This window comes from Alnus glutinosa, chromosome 12 (assembly GCF_958979055.1).
Source record: "Alnus glutinosa chromosome 12, dhAlnGlut1.1, whole genome shotgun sequence".
Lineage (NCBI taxonomy): Eukaryota > Viridiplantae > Streptophyta > Magnoliopsida > Fagales > Betulaceae > Alnus > Alnus glutinosa.
This window is the reverse complement of record NC_084897.1, coordinates 26791683-26813956: the sequence shown is the minus strand read 5'-3', so window position 1 is coordinate 26813956 and position 22274 is coordinate 26791683. Positions and strand designations below refer to the sequence as shown.

The following is a 22274-nucleotide window of genomic DNA, read 5'->3' as shown; positions in this document are numbered from 1 at the left end:
AGGAGGAGGGAAAAGAGATGGCTGGAATTAGTCGACCCTTCCTAAATATGCTTTGGTCCACATCACATTTCTACATTCATTACAAATATTATTACAATGAAGAGAGAGTAATGCTAAATACTATATTTTTATCTTACAATTCTCTAATAATATTGACATAGCACTCTAATTAATCTATCATTGGATCCATAGTATTATTTGTTTATTTAACAAGGATTAATCCAATGATTAGTTACCTTCTTCATTCACTTTTCATTGTCTCTGCCATTTTCTGGCTCTGTCATTTTATGAACATGGTTTTCCTTTTCTTTAACAAAAGAGAAAAATGATTGCGAGCTCCGGCCAGAATGCCTCGTGTATTGGTGAACCATCTTAACAAGAAACAAAAGGAGAACAACAAAGCAAGCTGAGCCACACAGTAAAAAGAGCCCATAGAAGCTTGTAAGCGGGAGGCGGTCTACTTGCTTTGCACCTTCTGAGCTGCAAGCTTGTCTTGAAATCCACTTGTCATGAATCTTTTGTAATTCCCCACTCTCTGACAGCTTTAAGATGGCAGTTGACATGTCAAGTGCCAGGAGCGACTCCCGTGGAAAAGCCTAATCAATCAAAAAATAAAACTGGCCTTGTTCAAGGAGTTGTGAAAAAAAAGTAAAAGTGGAGAATTGACATTTTGGTTTATACGATATACTTACAAAACCCCATCCCATTTTGGTGAACTCTTGACCTACTATACCGAATTCACATCTACTGGAGAGGAAGAGCTCCATGTATGCTCGCTCGCTAACCACTGCAGCAACACCACCCTTGTTGGGGCCATCGTTCAAAGCTTTCTCAAAGTCTTCAAATGAGTTGAGAGGAACAAGCCTGGACTTTTGTATGTTGAGCTCCTTTATCAAATAATTTTCAGTAAATGAACCTTGCCCGTAACCAATGGGATTGTCACTTATGATTAAACTTTCAATTCCTTTGACAGAGTAAGAAAGTTGTTCGACCGTAAGGATTGAGGTCAGACTTGCAATGTAACTGGAATTGAGTATTAGAACTACAAAAAGCCATATTAGAAGCACTATGCGACCGAGAACGCTGTCAATCTTTTCTCCTATATAAAACAGGAAAGGAGCTACATATAAGACTTTTTGTGCCAGTGGGGAATAGCTAATTCATAAGCTAGTGCATTTTACTTACTATGAGTAGCGAACAAAGTTGAAAAGCTAAACCTGCAAAGTAAAGCACCAAATTTGCAATTAGGGGACGGCTTATTACTAAGAAAGTTCAATGTTTATTAGGGACTCACCAAACGATGGTGGCAACCTGTTTTCTAGGGGGGCCCTGAAAATCATCATTTGTTCTGCGTTCTAAAATCCAAACAACTACTCCCACAGCAAGAAAAAATAAAACTGTGACAAACCACATCATTGGAGTAAATGGTCTCAAAAACGCCCAAGCACTAGAGTTAAGCTTTTGAACTGGGGCCACTACGACAAGCCCAGACTCGATATATGGCTGCGTAAAATCCACTATCTTTGTCCGATTGGTGGTAATTGTAATGTCACCAACTGCAGCATCAAATTCCTACATGGAAGAGGGAAACCGGTGACTTAGGAGTACAAAGTATGTTACATAGTTAACTTGGTAGAAAGACATTTTCAAACAACAAACAACCCGAAATACAACAAACGGCTCAAAACACAAGGCAAAAACTAGCAAAAACTGTTTTCACTTTTATCTAGCATCAAAACATTTTTTTCAATAAAAAACTAAAAACATATACCCCTAAATCACATTAACTTACATTCGTTGTGATCATCTGCAGAAGATTATCGTATTTGACAGCTCTATGTCCATCTCCAAATGGAATGAACTTATACGGAACTGCATATGGTAATAACGCCAGTGCAGCATTAAATACATCAATGCAATAACCATGAAAAACATCAGAGCCATCCACTCGGGAAGCACATTCACGAAAACTAATTTGGACTGGGACTCCAACTCGCAATTGCTTTCCGTTGCTTGAGAATACCCACCCACGAGGCTTTACAGTTGTTTGTCCCGGCCAGATGACACCGTATAGATGATTTGAACGAGAAATATTCATTTGTGCGTTGATCTCTTCTGGAGGCAAAGTTGACAAGCCGGAAGAATTGGACCAATAACCGATTCTCATTATCCCAGTAGTGCCAATGACATTGATGACTTCATATGCAGTACCAATGAGATTCCCATCTGAAGTGAACTTGATTGGGCCACTTACACCACTTATATTCACCTCTAAAATACTAGTAAGCAACATGTTCCCTCCATCAAAGATGCTCATACTATCAAAATGCAAGTTCCCTCCGTGGAACTCGGTTAATCTCGGATCATTTGAAAATGAAATATTCCCCCCCTTATTTAAAAATGCGTCGAGTGCATGAGCAAGAAGCCAAACAGTGTCGTAGGCATACAGACCATAAATATTTAGTCCGAAAACCCCGCCTGTCAAGTTGCTCCATCTCGAAACAAATTTCCTTTTGAGTTCCGAATCCGGAGTGTGCATACGTAAGGTAAGAACCCCTTGAATACCATCCATTGCGGTTGGAGGGAGGGAAGATTCTGTGTCAAGTACAGTAGAGAGCCAATCAGTAGCTATCCACACATATCCACTTCCCATCATCCCCATGTTCCGTGCCACATCAACTACGTCTAAACCCCAGGTAGCATATATGTGGAGGATAATAACCCGAGACCCCATCAACGCCACTTTAAGTAGTGTATCAGAGATTTCATTTCGGCCTACTTTGGGGCTCAAAGGTGCTCTGTGCGAGATTTTACAACGTTTCTCAGCGAGCTTGTCACCTAATGCAGCAACCCCATTTCTCCCATGATCATCATCAACGTAGATAGCTATTACATCTCGCCATTCGTAATAGTTTATGATTTCTGCTACAGCAGCCATCTGAAATATGTCACTTTGCGTTGTTCTAACAAAGTAAGGGAACTGAAGTGAATTCAAGGTGGGGTCTGTTGCTGCGAAGGATAATAGAGGGACTTGGAGCTCATTTGCAATATGTGAAATTACATGGGCCATAACTGATTGTTGGGGACCAACTATGGCCACTGTATCATTCTCCATAAACCGCAAAGCTGTGAAAGAACAATATATGAAAAGTATAATATAATATGTATGATATTCTATGACTTGTTTAGAGCATTTGTAGTGAACTCGTCAAACAGACGAAATCACCAAAATCAGATGAGTTTCATCAAAATCGTGTCTTTAACAAACTTGTCGGTGCTACAGTAAATTTGGTGAGGGTTCAAATCGCTCATCTGGTCTGCTGAGGCAACTTCCTCTCGTCCCTTCTTATTTTTCATTTTTTTATTCTATTTTCGCAGGTCGAAGGTCGTTGATGAGGTCCATAGTCAGCCAGTCGTTGAGCCGGTCGTCGAGGAAAAGGAGAAAATGAAAGGTCTGTGGGTAGGGATGTAAACGAGCCGAGGTCGGGCGAGTAGTGCATGTCCAAGCTTGGCTCATTTAAATTTATTACGAGCTCGAGCCGAGCTCGAGCTTTTTCATCACAAGCTCGAGCCGCTCTCGAGCTTATTTATCACGAGCTCAAATTGAGCTCGAGCTCATATAACGAGTTTTAAAAATTAAAAATTAAGTTCAAATCGGCTCGAAAAAAGAAATATCGATTTTTTGTGGTAAAGTGATTTAGTTACCATTAGTTCCTAATCTTTATAGTTTACATTACTATGAATTGTATACTTATGAGTTAGAATTTATGAATTATATGACATTATATGACTATAATTTATAGTTATAACATTATATATTTATACACACTTAATTATATCACATATGAATCTTTATATCATATTCATATGAATTGTTAGATCATATTATATAATTTACATGATTAGATCATATTGTTAAAGCTTAATTTTTAATTATATATAATTATGAATTATAATTCATATAATATGATATGAGATTATTTATAATATGATATGAAAATCATGGATCATACTTAATAACTTATCCTAATTTCCTTAGTATATAATGATAACATTTATATGATAAAATATTGTTGATATGATTATTACATTAATTATACATTGTGCCATATGACATGAGATTTAATATTATATAATTTATTATATCATACGTAAATTAAATTAAATGAATTGTTAGATCATATTACCTATTGTTATTAGATCATAATACATTGTTAGAACTTATATCACACTTAAGTTCTTAAAAAAAAAAAAAAAAAAAAAGATCACACTTAATTATGCAATGATACAAAATAAGTATTGTTGATATGATTCTTACATTATATAATAAAGATATAATGTGACATATCACCTAAGATTTAATATCATATAAATTGTTAGATCATATGCCTTTCATATAAAATTTAGTGATTATACAAATGATCATATAATTTAATGATATGAATTCTAATGATTATATTTAATTTGTAATTATAAGAAACACGTTGATTTTTAATTTGATGTTTTTACTATTGGTAATGTTGTTGTACAGTAAATAATTTTGACTTTGTAATTCATGTGTTAAATATGAAATGATATTTGTAAGAATGTTGTGATCATATGATTATTACATTATACATTGTGCCATATGACATGAAATTTAATATCATATAAATTGTTAGATCATAGTATATTGTTAGAACTTATCACACTTAATTATACAATAATACAACATAAGTATTATTAATATCATTATTACATTATACATTGTGCCATATGACATGAGATTTAATATCATATAAATTATTAAATCATACTTAAATTTAATAAAATGAATTGTTAGATCATATCATCTAGCTATTGTTGTTAGATCATAGTACATTGTTAGAACTTGGATCACACTTAATTATATAATGATACAAAATAAGTATTGTTGATATCATTATTACGTTATATAATAAAGATATAATGTGCTATGTCACATAAGATTTAATATCATATAAATTATTAGACCATATGCATTTCATATAAATTCTAGTAATAATACATATGATCATATGTACTTGCAAAGCAAGCCTTTCCTAGATGATTTTATAAAAGATCTATGATTTCTCAATATATATATATAATCTAATAATATGAATTCTAATAATTATACTTAATTTGTAATTATAAGAAACACATTGCTAATATTATTGCTAATCAATTGGTTAATTTGGGATTATACCAATTACATTGTCATTGTATACGATATGATTATTTGAATAAAACGATTAAGTATCAAGATTTTCATTAAATCATATGATTAACAATTTATTGTTAATTCAACAATCATTAGATATTTAATTATTAGACTTCGAGTCTTAGTCTCTTAGATCATATAAGATATAATCATATTAATTATCTTTTATAATTAAATTATATATTATATAGATATTTATAGATATAACTAATAATTATATATTGTCTAACAATAATTAATTATTGTTAATTAATAAGTGATATACTAAATAAGTTATTTTTATCAATATATATGCATATATTTATTAATAAATATATACGAGTCGAGTTAATAAGCGAGCCGAGCCATTTTGCGAGTATGTTCGCGAACTTTAAACGAGCGAGCCGGGTTTTATACGGGTATGTATCGTTTAATAATCGAATATAATTTTGTGTCCACGAGTAGCTCATTTAATAACCGAGTCGCGCACGAGCCGAGCCCGAGCGAGCTCACAGGTAGCTTTGCTTCGTTTACATCCCTATCTGTGGGCAGTACATTTGGGGCAAGACTGGGTCGGTTTTATTACAAAGAACCATGACAAGGAGCAAATGAAGAACCTGCAGGAGAAGAAAAGATGATGTTGGTCGATGATTGGAAAGGGTGCATTTGGAAAGGGTCGGCTGAATAGATAATAAACCACCGTTTAGCAAGACAAATGATTTTTTTTTTTTTTTTTTTTTTGAGTGGAAGAGAAGGGAGATTTTGAGAGAACTGTGTAGAAAACTGGTTTTGTGGTTGGGTATTAAAGAGAGGGCAGAAAAGGTGTTACACTTTCTGTGTGGCTGGACAAATAGAGGTGAAGATAATGTGTTTGATAAAAGGTTGCAGAGAATCTTCATGAAGAAAGGAAAACGACGTTGGTGGAAGAAGGAGATGGAGATAGATCTGAAACTAGGAGATGGGGGTTTGGGAAGTAGAAGTAAATGGTTGTGGGTGGACTTTTTGGTTCTGGTTGAACTTAAGCCTGTCGTCGAGCCTCCACCGATCGTCGAGGGTTGAGTCTGGTGAACAGATTGGATTGATGGAAGTCTGAATTCTAAAAGAGTCTAAAAAGTTGGATGGTTGAAAAGTTACTAAAAAATAGTGTTTATTTAAATTTGAGAATATTTAGAGAGCTTGGTATTTAGAGCTTTTGAAAACTAGATAGCTAAAATAACAAAAGTGATATTTTTAACCAAAATTTGCTTAAATTTTGACTAGTTCATTACAAATGCTATTAAAGGAAGCAATGAGAAAATTGTGAACGAACAAACAAGAGGGTGTACCTTCAATGATTCCCAGAAACCCACTAGATTGTTTTGTATCCTGCGTGGCAAGTTTCAGTTTAGTTCCTTTTAGAACTGCTGGATTTGAATTCACATCTTCGACTGCAGCTTCTATTGCAACTTTTGCAACTTTCCCAATGGAAGAATTGAAACACAAAATAGCGCCAATGTTAACAACATTCGGACTTGTAGAAACACGGACCCCCGTACCAGTGCCAATGAAAAGCCCATAGCAGGAAATCACTCCCAGAAGCCAAAACATATTCATGGTGGCTGCGCTTTTGCACTACGAAGACACCAAATAACCTAGTCATAAACGATGAAAATTAGCCAAGGTACGTATATATGTTAAAACACAGACACCCACGTATACACAGACATGAGACATGCATATACAAATTTGTCTATATATATAAAGCCATGAATTAAGCAAATGCTTGAAACTTAAGTTACTCTTTGAAGCATGCAAGAAACAAGTACCTCTGAAAACTACTTCTTTACAAGCTGCCAAGTTGACGTTGAGTACTGCTTAGACTTATAAATAATATATATGCCTCTTTTCATTTTGTTGTAGCAGATCTTTATGGTCAAGCATGATGAGATGGAGGGAAAGGGGAATCCTGTGGATCTGGACTCCAACACAATTGTGACCATTAATTCGACTCATCTTCCTTTCTCACCTCCAAACTTGATGACATTGGTTACCAAGAGTTGGTGTATATATATGACCGACTCAAGTATCATTTTGACGGACTAATGGAAAAGTATAATCTTCTTCTCCATTTTCTATGAGTTGTGCGTGTCTTGTACGTGGTCAGTACTCCAAGCGCGCGAGTCAATTGGCGGACTAATGGAAAAGTATAAAGTTGTTTGGTAAGTAAATGGGAATTGGAATATTTATTTGAATAGTAATATGGAATGATTGATGTGATATAAAATTTGAGAATGTTTTATAGAAAAGTGAAAAAGTTTTGTTACTCATCTTCCTTTCTCACCTCCAAACTTGATGACATTGGTTACCAAGAGTTGGTGTATATGACCGACTCAGGTATCATTTTGACGGACTAATGGAAAAGTATAATCTTTTTCTCCATTTTCTATGAGTTGTGCATGTCTTGTACGTGGTCAGTACTCCAAGCGCGAGAGTCAATTGGCGGATTAATGGAAAAGTATAAAGTTGTTTGGTAAGTAAATGGGAATTGGAATATTTATTTGAATAGTAGTATGGAATGATTGATGTGATATAAAATTTGAGAATGTTTTATAGAAAAGTGAAAAAGTTTTGTTACTCATCTTCCTTTCTCACCTCCAAACTTGATGACATTGGTTAATGAGAGTTGGTGTATATGACCGACTCAGGTATCATTTTGACGGACTAATGAAAAAGTATAATCTTCTTCTCCATTTTCTATGAGTTGTGCATGTCTTGTACGTGGTCAGCACTCCAAGCGCGCGAGTCAATTGGCGGATTAATGGAAAAGTATAAAGTTGTTTGGTAAGTAAATGGGAATTGGAATATTTATTTGAATAGTAGTGTGGAATGATTGATGTGATATAAAATTTGAGAATGTTTTATAGAAAAGTAAAAAAGTTTTGTTTTGTAGTGAGTTTTTTTATTTAAATAGTAATAAAAAATTATTGATGGGATGTAAAAAGTGTAAAAAAGTTGAAATGTTTTTGATTTGATTTTTTAAAAAAATGTGAAATGGGAATTGGAAATATTAGGATGGGTTACCAAACATGCTCATAATCTTCTTCTCCATTTTCTATGAGTTGTGCATGTCTTGTACGTGGTCAGTACTCCAAGCGCGCGAGTCAATTGGCGGATTAATGGAAAAGTATAAAGTTGTTTGGTAAGTAAATGGGAATTGGAATATTTATTTGAATAGTAGTATGGAATGATTGATGTGATATAAAATTTGAGAATGTTTTATAGAAAAGTAAAAAAGTTTTGTTTTGTAGTGAATTCTTTTATTTGAATAGTAATAAAAAATTATTGATGTGATGTAAAAAGTGTAAAAAAGTTGAAATGTTTTTTATTTGATTTTTTAAAAAAAAGTGAAATGGGAATTGGAAATATTAGGATGGGTTACCAAACATGCTCATAATCTTCTTCTCCATTTTCTATGAGTTGTGCGTGTCTTGCACGTGGTCAGTCCAAGTGAGTCAATTGGAGAATGAACTACTAATCGAGTCATGCATGAGCTGCTAACCAGTCCATGAAACAAATCTAAAGACGTACAGTTGAAAATTTTGAAATGAACATAATTAATTAATAAGGATTAGTCAAACAAATATAAAGACATTGGATACCGACAGTTGGTGTATTATTTTGACGGACTAATGGAAAAGTTTAATCTTCTTCTCCATATATAATTACTGCTCGTTTTGATGTTTAGATAAAATTCTCGTTCAAATTGAATTAGAGAGCATATATCCTTAAAACACGTATTTTTGAATATTTGTTTTAAAATATATATATATATATATATATGAATTATATGCCCTTTAATATGCTCTTGCCTCGATTTTTTTTTTTTTTTGGGCAATCAGATAAAAATGAAAGAAAAGGGAAATGCCCGTATAACTGACTATCGAATGCAATTTTGTTAACAAAGATCAAATATCAAATATCATAGCCATATATATATGGGGATATTTTTGAGTCATAATCGTGAATAGTCAGAGTACTATATTTCCTTTGAAAAGAAAAAAGAAATTAGGGGCTAAATGGGAATTATAGAGAGTTTTGAAGTGGAGTTTTTGGCGTGTGGTAGATTGGTTATGTTTCTGGATTGTTAGAGATTTAGAAGATTGGTAAGAGGGAAATGAAGGAAATGGTATTTAATATTTGAGAATAAATCAAAACTGTTATGTTTTACATGTGATAGGAAGAGTATCAGCTACGAAAATCACATGCTTTATTTGTTAATTTAAAATCATTTGTCTGTTGATTTAGATGTTGTCGAATTGGTTATCCTCGGGGAACAGCAGTGAAGAGTTGCGAGAACATTTGATTTACTTGGCCAAATTTCAATTTTAGATCACCATGATTTGTTTCAAAATTTGAAGTTAACAGATAGAAAAGTATATCTAATTATTTTCACTAATATTGTAACATATATAGAATGTAGGGATGGATGGATCATCAGTATATAAGAAGAGAAAATGCAAGCTGCACTTATTCAAAAAAATAAATTTAGCGATAGAAGATGATAGTTTAATTAAAATTTGTCCATAAAACTAAAAGGGTGTGTCAAAGCTGGATATGCACATTTAAGTTTGGTTGAAATGAAGTCATACAAGTGGTGGAAAATGTAGGGAACTTTTTGACAATAGCATGTCTTTTTTGACGAACCAAATATAAGAAGACGAGAACTCTTTTTTTTCTCGCCCCCGGAAAAAGGCTTTGGTCTAGTGAGAGAGAGAGAGAAGCATGAAAAAAAAAAAAGAAGGGAGAAATTGTCATTGCCGGGCCCCGGCTATCGTCTTGTCCCTTAGTCCTCTTGGACTAAGATTTTTGTTTTATCCTTGAGTTTTTCTCAATGGAAGCTAGATTTCTTTCAGCCATTAGGGCTCTGAAGCTTTTATTCCCCTGCCAAATGGTGGTTGTTTGGCCTCGTTTTTTCAAATTTTATCTTCAACTTTGGAGCTAGATCTACACAACTCCATTGCATTTTCAAGACACTCGCCCCTCACCCGCGTTCCCTGTCGTCGTCCGCTCCAGTCACCAAAAGCTCAGGCCACGTCGGTCGTCGGTGCCATGCGCGTGGCCTGCACTCCCCAGAGAACCTTTTGCTCGTTAGCGCGCGTGACGGCCACGCTCCGCCTTCTCTGGTCATACATGGTGTTGGATGAGGTCTATGGTAGTCAATTTACAACTGGTTGGTACAGGTGACGGCGCGTGTTCTTCACGCACCGCCGTCTCCAGCGGAATCCGTCGCTGTCTCACTGCCGGCAGCCTTTTTTTATTTGTTTTCTCTATTTTGTATTGTGTATTCCTCTTGTTTCTTCCGGTACAGTCTGTTTGTAATTTATGTTGGCTAGATGCTAGATCGACCCTCTTTTATTTGAGAGTGAGCGTTAATGTAAGAGAGGCTCAAATGTAATTCTGATAAGATTTGGTGTTAATGCTCCGACAGCTATTTTTTAAGTTAGATCATTCTGACTTAGAGTGTAAAAGTCTTAGTTGTAGTACATGTGGTGATGGAGACAGAAGTAACAGGCCGGGAATGTTTCTTGTCCCGGAGCCTAGAGACATTATGTTTCTGGTCCATGAACTCATGCTTTTCTCGTAATATCAGTTATTAAAGGCAAGAGGGGTTTTCTTAATTTATAAGAAGACAAACTCATTATGGTTTATCATCATGAAATAAAGATAACCAATAATCTCTCAAGGTGACTTGTTCAAATTCAAAAGGTAGAGTTGGGCAAAAAGACACCAAAAGAGGGATTATAGAGAGGTAAATGATACTATAACTTTAAATTAATTAATATTGCTAGTACCCCTCATGTTTGGAATTTTTTAGTCATTTGATCATCTACTATTTTATGTTATATTAAAGCACTAGAGTAGGCTAGTCCATTGGTTGAAGTGTACGTTCTGATTCATTTTTTGTTCCTTCGCTTTATGTTTATGAAAACAAGATGAAATTGCAAAGTTGATCATGAGTGGCTATCCAGAATGATTATGATTACATCTAACTTCCTTGAATCTGTTTTAGGGCTTTGGATGGGCCAAGGTTCCCTTCATAAGGGCGGTGGAATGAGTAGAATGACAGGAACGGAAATGTCCAGCCCTAAACTCTTTATCAGTATGTTAAGACAAACTAGTTTGAGGGAATTTTCTCCAACTTAGACTAAAAAACTGCCTTCTGTTTTCACATGCAAATTAAAAAACCATTTGTTTTTGTTTTTCTTTTCTTTTTTCTATGAATAAGATTCACTTTACTAACCAACAAATCAGAGTACAAACAAACTCAATATAAAATTGGAACTTAATTAGCTTAAAACAATAGCTCAACTCAAACTCTAAATCTCTACTATTTAGGCTACAATCAGGACCAGCCCAACTACACCAAACCAACTTTTACAAACACTAGAGACAAACTTAACTGCCGAATCCTGCATTTTTACAAACAAAAGTAAACAAACACTGCATAAAATTTGAGTGAAATTTTCCCGGCCATTCTATAACTTTCAAACCCACTGCAGAAATTTACAAACACAAGAATTAATTACAAAGGGTTTCATCCTGTAAACCCCATCTGCAACAAATAGCCTTGTTAACTATGAGATGTAGTATCATATATTACGGCCGGTTTATGCTTTATATGCACTTTTCTTGGTATAGAACACAAAAGAAGTGAAGTGTGATAGGATTAACCTTTGTTGATGTCATTGAGATATTACATGTAACAACCCCTCTTTTAGGTTTAGATTGTTAAGTGGAGGGGGATGAAATAATACTCATTCAACCCCTTAATTAATTAATTCCCTCCTCTCGATCTCAACAAGTTTGAATTTTGCTCTTGTTCTAGTACGTGCATGTATAGCCATTGCTCACATGGAACTAGAAATAAATAGAAAGGAAAGCAAGGGAGCTTCTTCCTGTTTTATTAAAATTACAGTGTCTGAGTTTTCTTTCTTTGCTTTTGATAACAGATAAGTTATGAAATTTGTCTTCTGGTCTATTTATTCACTTTTACAGTTCTCTTCTTGGTTTAGGTATATTTTGCTTAAGTAGTACTTGTTGAGTTGTTGTTTATGAAACCTGAAAGCAATTACCCTTATCCGTTTACTCGTTTCTTTGTGGGCTTGAAGCAATATTCATTAGATGAACTACAGAGATTTGAAGATTGTTTGTTTATACTTGTTCCACCCATGCATAGACATCAAAACCAAAATATTCCTTAGAACACAGACAAAAACGCCTACAATGGTTATATGAGATCAAGATATTGTCCATATATGTTGAGTTTGATGTGCGATCCTAGTTGTAATGTTTTGACTTCTAATACTAATTTATTTGACTACTATATGGATGACTCTAACATTTTGTTTGACCCGACCCGACCCACGCCCGCACCGCATGAAAAGAAAAGAAAAGAAAAAATAAAAATACCCTAACCACTTAACCCTAGCGTTCCCTAAACACATCTTCATTTTTTTCCCTTCTTTTCTTCTAGCGCCGCACTCCCCCTCTTCTCTTCATTTTTCATTTTTTCTTTCGGTAATACTCCTTCTTCTAAATCTTCATGAACCTCTCAAGATCTCCAAGTCCATGGCGAGCGTTGCAAACGTAGCCGGGTGGTCAAGGTTGTTGGAGGTCCACAGGTTCGTGAGGTGGTCAAGGTTTGAGTCAAACCGTCTCCTGCTTCCCTCAAATCTACTACATTTCACTTGAAAACAGTTGCTTATATTACTCTCACTCCCTCATATCTACTCCATTTTAGTTCTTGTCAATCTTTGCTTTTTTCTTGTTGCTCTCAAATCCAAAGATATTCAATCTCATTCTTGGTTTTTGTTGCTAATGGCAAACCCGCGCCCCCCCGCCCCGCACGTCCCCTCCCCGCACATACCCACACCCCACGGGTATCACGTATAAAATGAGGGTCACGGGTCCAATTTACACAACCTGCAAGGGTACGGGGTGGGTCCAAAAAGGGTGAAAAACCATCCCGATCTGCCCCGTGCCCACCCCTATATATATGACTACATTGTTGACAATCTAATGATATATAGTATTTTGTCCATATATTTTGTTTTCGATTAAGTTATTTTACAGATGTTTTATGAGGTGAAAACAGATTTAAAAAATGAAGAAATTTCATATGATAACAAATTTGTTTTTATTTTTTATTTAAAAAAAAAAATAGTTTGTAGAATGTTTATGACGTTTACCGAGTAAACAACATAATTTTGTGACACTTACACAAAAAATGTCATAAAATTTTAACATCCTTTATACATTAGTCATCACCAAATAATGACATTTCATACATAAGCATCATAAAATTTTAACGTCGTTTATACCGTTGCCGTTACAAAATAATGACGTTTACTATGTAAGCGTCGCAAAAAAATGCGTCCTTTAGATAAAAACGACATTATTTATAATTTATGACACTTACGGAAGAAGCGTCTTTAAAAATATATTTATGACGCTTATTAAAGAAGCGTCGTTAAAAAATATTTCAGACATGTGCCCACACAACACTTAGCAAGTGTTGCCAAATAAATGACACCAACCTATTTAGCTACTTTTTTTTTTTTTTTTGTGAATAGTGATGTTTAAAAAACGTCACAAAATGCCGGTTTTTTGTAATGACTATATATATATATATATAAGTTAACTATTATAATTTTGATGCTGAGTATTGGTAGGATAGGTTTTGGATTTCAATTAACATGTGATATTTAGTGATTTCTGTATGGTTAATAGGTATAATGTGGATCTACGTACATGTCTTGATACTGTACAATCACATGCACCAATATTAATCGTGGACGCGTCCAAAAATAATATATGAAAAACATCTATTTTAGGACAATTGAGGGGACTAATCATCCTCATTACAATCATAACCGTCCACGTCCTCTCTCATTTTTGTTTTGACCGTTGTTCCATCTATATATTATCTCTTTTAGTTTAGCCCAACGAAGGGGGATCATTCATTATAGAATTTGTTGCCGCTTGGGCCGTTTAAAAGGGGAACGATTTCTTCCGGATCTTAGACCTGGGTTGAAATTGTCTTTGGGCCAACAAGCCCACGACTAGGCCCCATACGCCTTTCTACTTTTAGAAATCTTCCAGAAGCTACGGGTTCTGTTTTTTACAAAATTAAAATAGTGATGAACCTTATATGCCAAATTCTGTTCACAAGTTTATTATATACAGAGAAATGATATAGATTTATCCTCTATTTATTTTTAAATTTAAAATTAGATTTGTAGAACATAAATTGAGTCCCACAAATTTAATAATGAATTTAAAACTTAATTGTCTAAAAATAAATATAAAAATAATTAAAAATGATTGTCTTTATATATATTTTAATTTTAGTCAGAGACAAGCAGCTATTATTTGCCAGGAAAAAATAAAAAATAAATAAATATTCTAGTTCAGTTCGGTAACCACACACCGAAGACCGAACAATTTGTTTATCTCGACTGGATTGTTAAAATCCTACGGTCAATCGGTCATGACACCCCACACGCGCGCACAGATTCAAATCCAACAAAGTACGTGGTTCCAGAAGGCCAGCCGGTCAACAGTACACATGTCAACTGCGAGCTACCCACGTGTCACTACCCCAGTCTCCCTTTCTTTCAACCGCTACAATGGCGACCGGGAAACCTGGAATCGCCACTCGCCCACTTAACTCTCTAACGGTCCTCCCTTCCCTACTACCATGCTTTGGTTTCAGCCTCGTAGATCTCTCACATACATTTGCTTTGTCTTTAAAGTTGTTATCCTTAGCTTTTGGATTCTTGCTCATTACTGATATCTTCCATCTGGGTTTTGTGAGTTTTTATCTGCATTCTTTGGAGAATCGAAAAGCTGGGCATGAATATGTGTTTGGTTCCTTGGAAAGTCCGAGAAATGGCGGGCTAAAGTTTTCTTGGATCGAGTGCTTTTACAGTTGGGAAAGAGGACAGCTGGTTCGTGCTGTGTGGCCATTGGGGTTTGTCTAAAAATGGGATTCCTTTTTTATTATTATTTTTTAGGTGAATTGTGAGCAATGGGTATAGTTTGAAAGAGTTGGTTTTTGGGAAAATCTAGAGTCCAGCTAAGGTCACATTTTTTGAGCTCTTTCTTGTTTTTCTTTTTGGCTGTGATTAATGGGTTGAGTTCTTTATGGGTTGGGAACGAGAATGGCTCCAGGGACTGAGTTCTCGCCTCAGATAAACGGAATGATGGTGGGTGCTTGAAGGGAACTAGCATGTCTGCCATGGAGAATCTGAATAACGATGATGATTCGTTGGGAAACTTGATCCAAATGGATCCTGGGAAACCCCCGAGAAACTTCTCCGGTATGCGGCATTGCAACAGCTCTACTTTTTTGGCTGAATCTGTGAGTAAAACCCCCTATCATCCACATTTTTTGTCTTCTTTTGCGGCGAATTGGGCATGCCTTTTAATTATTAGCTTAAACTTATAGTCCTTACAAGTTTGCTTCTTGATACTGAATGTGAATTCGTGCTGCAAGATGGTCAATGTCTTTGTATGCGGATTTACAAGGTTGGATGGCTTCTAATTCTGCAATGTGCTTATCGGGAAAGGAAATGTGTTCGCGCTGATGGATATAGGGGGTTTTCTAGATTGATATCATTGGAGTAAAATGTTATATTTTAGACAGATTTACATTTTGAACAAATTAGGGGTTGTTATGGGCACATTATCCGTATCATTGTGTTAAGTTTCAATTCCAAAACGCCAAATAAACCATAATGTTGTAATGACTGTTGAACATTGGGTTCTCATTGTAAAAGTTGAGAGGTCCAGGTTAGCGAGTAGTTTCAAGAAAATTCACTTTCTAGCACCATCTAATTGTGTCGACCCGATTTATAATAAATTAACAGGAAAAAAAAAAACCCTTCGATCATTTGGCATTTGAGGAAAGTAGTCATAATGGAAACACCAATAAAGTGTTGTTCTTGATGCTCCTCTACTTATTTTGGTTATAGCTTCCTTCATTCTTGAGATGCCAGTTTCAAAGAAATAAGCTGGTGTCTTGAGCATAAGCCTATTAATATGATCTCCACTGAGTCATATCAGTAATCTTACATTCTACGAATTAGCAAAACAGAACAGTTCGACCCAAAGCGCATGCTGCAATTGCTAATTGGTTTCTCGCAGAAGTTGTGGAAACACTAATTTTGGAAGATAGCATTCCATTCAGATCATTACAGATATTTCTAGCAGAAATTACATTCCATTATTCTGTGCTTAGGAAAAATAAGATTCTATTCTTTGGTGAAGTTGATGTCATAATCTCCTATATTTAATCTGGAGCAAGAACCCAAATACGTCTTCTATCGTCCTCTCTTTGATCTGCTCTCTGTCTATTTTGTGTTTCTCTGTGTATGCATGCACATATATTCAGATTGGCTTAGGTGGAATATAACCTATATTTTTCATGATAGACTTTCACTAATTATTTCCCTATGCTGATTTGTTGTAGGATTTAGATATTGGTATTATATGCTTGAAGTCACCATCAGATGAGAAATCTGGATTTTTACCCATATTTCGTTCTGGAAGCTGTTCTGAGAAAGGGCCAAAACAGTACATGGAGGATGAGTATATCTGTGTAGATAATCTTCATGAACATCTTGTCATAGCTGCAGAATTCTCTTCTCCTGGTGCATTTTACGGGGTCTGTAACTTGCTGTTAGACAAGTGTACATCAATTATATAGATGAAACATGTTAATAGTATTATGGTTGAATAAGTTTCCTAGTAATATATCCAAAAAAAATCTAAATAATTATCTCTGGCACATTTGGATCCTGGTTTGCCAATGCTCACATTCTTTTGCCGAACAGCATGAGACTAACCATCTTGTCATGACTGTTTATTTGACATTGTCTTTTTCTTGATAAATTGACAACTGAAGCTATGCGATGGTGAATGCCTGCCCTCTCCCAAATTCCCTTCCATTGATTGAACTCATGGCTATAAGGCCCAGTGGTGGCTCTTTCTTGGACTACTTTTAGCATATATTTATCATCTTTGATTCATACTACAACCACGATGATTCAATAAAACCCGCAAACCCAGAAGTTGGTCATTTCGAACCTTTTAGGGCCTACACAACAGGGAGCATCTATATAAAATTCCTCGACACTCTACACAGATTGAGATTGTCTTCTGAGATATATATATATATATTTTTTTTCATTTCTACAGGTGTTTGATGGTCATGGTGGTGTAGATGCTGCCTCATTCATCAGAAAGAATATACTTAACTATATTGTTGAAGACTCCCATTTTCCATCTGGCATAAGAAAGGCTGTTAAGAGTGCTTTTGTGAAGGCTGATCATGCATTTGCAGATGCTGCTTCTCTTGATAATTCTTCCGGCACCACGGCTTTGACTGCCTTAATCACAGGAAGGTTGGGAACTGTACACATCTACCTATCACTATTACATGTAAAATTGGTCTTGATGTGTTCAGGGGCTGATTGATCATTGAAGTTAACACAGTATGATAAGAATTTATTCTGCTTTAATGATGTTTACTTTATCGCAATCATTCGTTTAACACTGTAATGCTGCAGGACCGTGCTAATTGCTAATGCCGGGGATTCTCGAGCTGTGTTAGGCAAACGGGGAAGAGCAATTGAGCTGTCCAAAGATCACAAACCCAACTGCACCTCTGAAAGACTAAGAATTGAGAAACTGGGTGGTGTCATTTATGATGGCTACCTCAATGGTCAACTATCAGTGGCACGTGCTCTTGGAGACTGGCATATAAAGGGCTCTAAAGGTTCAAAGTGCCCGTTAAGCTCTGAGCCAGAGCTGGAGGAGATTGTCCTGGCAGAAGAAGATGAGTTTCTGATAATGGGTTGTGATGGCTTGTGGGATGTGATGAGCAGCCAGTGTGCAGTTACAATGGTGAGGAAGGAACTAATGGCACATAATGATCCTGAGAGGTGTTCAAGGGCACTTGTCAAGGAGGCACTCCAACGCAACACCTGCGATAATCTGACAGTTGTCGTGGTCTGTTTCTCCACAGATCCACCTCCTAAGATTGAAATTCCTAAATCCCACAAGAGGAGGAGTATATCAGCTGAAGGGCTGGATCTTCTCAAGGGTGTCTTGAATGGTTCATGAACAAGATTTTCTGACAGCTTGTATAGACCAAAAGTGGTGTGGGTTATACCTCTTCATTGGGGGATTTTTCTGACCACCTGCTGCGGCTGGACACTGCTGAGTTCTTTCAAAAATCATATTGTACATTTGAGACGCTTCTTATCACTGAATTCTGGAGCTTTTATCCCTTTTAGAAATTTTGATTTGTACCATTGATATTGAAAATAATATAAAAACTAACAGATAAGTGCTTCAAAAATCCTTGTCTTAAATCTCAGCCTGCTTCCACATGATTTTATGACTTCAAGTGCAACCTCTAACAAATAATCGTGTACATAAAACTTCAAAGAATTGAAGTCTTGTGAAGACCACCGGCTATTGGCTTCGGGACACTTCCAAAATCAAACTATCTTTTTACTTCTTTTCATCCTTTTGCCTTTTCAAAAAAAAAAAAAATGTCTTAATAAAGGACAGTTTTCTTTGGAAGAAATTTTTTCCAACTCAATTTACACTTCAATTTATTACATGTTATTAGAATATGTAATTTTTAAATGCATTGTTAAATGTTCAATTGTTCAAAAAACTAATGTCAATTTAGAGTACATTTAAATTTGAGAACTGACCATTTGCACTAGAGAAACAAACAACCAAGGTGGGCTTTCTCAGAGCTGGGCCAGGAGGCTACAACAAACTCTCAGACGCATCTCTGCCCATAGTCATTTACTTCCCTTATTACTCTCTCACAGTGCCACACACAAACACACAACCCATGTCGACCCTGAAAGAGATCCTAACCCGACGGCCCGTGGCGGCGACGATCCGGCTCACAGTCCCCGCCGGCGGGGCGCGCCCCGCACCGCCGGTGGGACCTGCGCTGGGACAGTACCGGCTGAACCTGATGGCCTTCTGCAAGGACTTCAACGCACGCACCCAGAAGTACAAGCCCGACACGCCCATGGCCGTGACCATCACGGCCTTCAAGGACAACACCTTCGAATTCACGGTCAAGTCCCCCTCCGTTACATGGTACCTCAAGAAGGCCGCCGGGGTCGAGTCCGGCAGTGGCCGGCCGAGCCACGAGGTGGCCTCCACCATTACGCTTAAGCACGTCTACGAGATCGCCAAGGTCAAGCAGTCCGACCCCTATTGCCAGTACATGCCCTTAGAGTCCATTTGCAAGTCCGTCATTGGGACCGCCAACACTATGGGGATTAAGGTTGTCAAGGAGTTGGATTGACAACGTTGAAGTTCTGTTCTTTTGATGGGGTTTGTCTGTCCCTTTCTCTTTCTTTTCAATTTTTTTTTTTAAAAAAAAGATTGGCTTGAAGTTGTGGTGATGGACTTGTGGGGTGTTGTTCTTGTCTTAAATTTGTTGTAATTTGAATTTTGTGCTAATGAGTATTAGGGTCTTGCACAATTTCTTGATAATAAGAAATGGAAGTAGTTACTTGGATATGGAACCACAATTGATTGGCTGAGAAATGAAAATCTTTACTATTTTTCTTTTTATCTATGTTATTGTCAATCCTTTCTTTAGTCATTAACCGTTAAGACAAAGTTTACAAATACAATTGAATGAATTGTTGCATACATATGGATGTAAATCAAGCTGCGTTTATGAACTAGAGTTTGAAAACTTGTGCAAATCATATCGATGTTTTGGGACATTAATTACTGATGGTGAGAGATTCTTGTGTCTTAAATTTTTGAATTGCTTTTATATGATTGTTTCATCTAGAGTTGAGGAGTTTGGGTAGCCTATTCTTACTGAAATAGCTCGAGTTATGTTATCTACTGGGTCTTAAGTATTTAGGATCAAATAAAACTGCAATATGCCTAGATGCGGGTGAAATTCCCATTACATGTAAGAGGAGTGAAGAAGAAAGTTATTGAGCTAATGAGTGTAGCATGTGATGTTAATTTTTTGTTACATTAGTGGAATGGGATGTGGTATATATGCAGAGATTAGGTTCAATAGTAGTTGATGTAATCGAGCAGAGCCAAACTTGAAGATTTCAAGACTGGCTCGTTTATGAAGCTCGAACTCGAGCCAAGCTATGAAATGTGTGTTCAAATTCGGCTCGTTTAAAACTCAAGCAAGCTCGAGCTCGTTGATAATGTTATTCGAACAGATCCGGGTTACTCGACAAGCTTGGCTCAACTAGAGCTCGAGCTAGACTATTAAATTTTTCAATATGTAATCAAAGCAGAGTTCAAGTCCAAGTTTGTGAATAACCTCCATACATTTATTTGTAGCATAAATATATAATATATAACTATATAAGGCATATTATAAAACATAGCACATAACTATAGTTTATAAGTAACAAATTAACAATATATTATTATATATAACTAGAGAGTATAAACTATGCTATATGTATAATGTGAGCAAGTAGAAAGTCTAATATACTCTATATAACTAAGTAATTATAATATAAGTATAATATATAACTATTGTTAATCATGTGTGATGTGATATATGTGTTTATATATATAGTTATATACTAACTATTAATAACTTAATATGTTAATTTAACATACTAAATACTATAATTAATATGTGATACTATATTTACGTAGCTAGTATACTATATATATATATCAAAAAATAACCTATAGACTATAGTTAGCTACTATATATATGTATACATAGAAATATCGAGTAAAATATAGTTAATTTTACTCAATATATATTAATTAACTAGATAATATGTTAATTTATGAACTAACTAGTTAATATGTTAACTAATACACACACATATAAATATTAAGTAACATATATAACATATATTACTTAATTACTAATATACATGCTTAAATTTATCTAACTCAATTTTATATATATATATACAAGAAATATGAACGAGCTAACGAATCAGATTAAGGAGCCGGGCAAGCGATCCGCTCAAGCTTTAAACGAGCTGAGCTCGCGAGCCCCTATCGAGTTTTATCAAGCGAGTCGGGTATGTATTACTTACTAATCGAGCAGGTCTCCACAGTAACAAGCGGGTTTCTACATTATCGAGTTCAAGTTCGAATCAGGCTAAACCAAGCGGGTTGTCGAACGAACTGGTTTATTTACAACCCTAGCCATCACTTGCTAGCCTTGTCCTGAGAGTGCATGAGTCCATGACAGTACTGATTGCAAAGTGAATATTGAACATCAAACCTGGTCCTCCATTCTCCTGTCTAGTTTAATAAATTTAGTACATCGTCGATGTTGCTTGAATTGTGGATACCCATGACTTGAGCTTTTGGATTATGTTATAAAAGCTTGCAATGTCAGATTTATGGGAATGAAGGTGGTAATATTGGGGAGCATGTCCAACAGTGAAATACTGGTTATGTGTATTCTGTGCTTAGGTTTACATAAAGAGTAACCATATTGCCTGTTGGCTTCAATTAGATGGGTTATATTCTTTTCTAGTAAGCCTATCAGTAGCTCGTACCACTCCTCTTTTTGGGTACACGGATTGAGGGCTTTTATAGAACTCTAACTCCTAACTGCAAACCTTCTTAGATCACCCCGGATGTTGACTCTTCCACTTGATTGGGTTGGGTTCATTCGCAAATGAAACAAGTTTACCCAGATGAAAGCCAGATGTCTTTGGAAACTTATTCATCTGGCCTGTAGTTCCTGGGTTTAGAATCATGGGTTTCGTTGCTTCATCTTGATTTACATCGGTAGACATAATAGTATGTTATAGAACGAGCCTTTGAATTGTTTTTTCTTTCCTTCAATTTTGTTTTTGTAATTGGTTTTGCCCCCTTATTTTTATGAGTTTTACTAATATTTAAGTTGCTTGTGATGCTTGGCAAGCATGTACAACAAGCCTTGGCTACTAGAATCCAATGATTAAGTTTGTTTGGTGCCAGTATCCAGCAACCATGAAGTTGATTCGGTCCCTAGGTGCATAGGCTTGTA

General features: G+C 35.8%; 3 protein-coding genes across 3 annotated transcripts; 2 read left to right on the top strand and 1 right to left on the bottom strand.

Moving 5' to 3' along the window:
* Window positions 1-245: 245 nt before the first annotated feature.
* Window positions 246-6790, bottom strand: LOC133852721 (glutamate receptor 3.6-like). Its single transcript, XM_062289475.1, has 6 exons — window positions 6526-6790; window positions 1793-3126; window positions 1295-1572; window positions 1186-1217; window positions 693-1099; window positions 246-596 (listed from the first exon to the last, which is right to left on the bottom strand). The coding sequence occupies exons 1-6, from the start codon at window positions 6785-6787 to the stop codon at window positions 246-248; spliced, it is 2664 nt and encodes an 887-aa protein (XP_062145459.1). The 5' UTR covers window positions 6788-6790.
* Window positions 6791-14698: 7908 nt separating this feature from the next.
* On the top strand, window positions 14699-18558 carry LOC133851777 (probable protein phosphatase 2C 47). Its single transcript, XM_062288353.1, is given in 5 exon segments — window positions 14699-15427; window positions 15430-15602; window positions 16713-16907; window positions 17441-17646; window positions 17812-18558. Coding segments are annotated over 5 exon segments (1155 nt in total). The 5' UTR covers window positions 14699-15402; the 3' UTR covers window positions 18368-18558.
* Window positions 18559-19072: 514 nt separating this feature from the next.
* Window positions 19073-19855, top strand: LOC133851782 (large ribosomal subunit protein uL11m). The gene has a single exon (XM_062288358.1). It carries the CDS (start codon window positions 19116-19118, stop codon window positions 19581-19583), a length of 468 nt encoding a protein of 155 aa, XP_062144342.1. The 5' UTR covers window positions 19073-19115; the 3' UTR covers window positions 19584-19855.
* Window positions 19856-22274: the final 2419 nt, after the last annotated feature.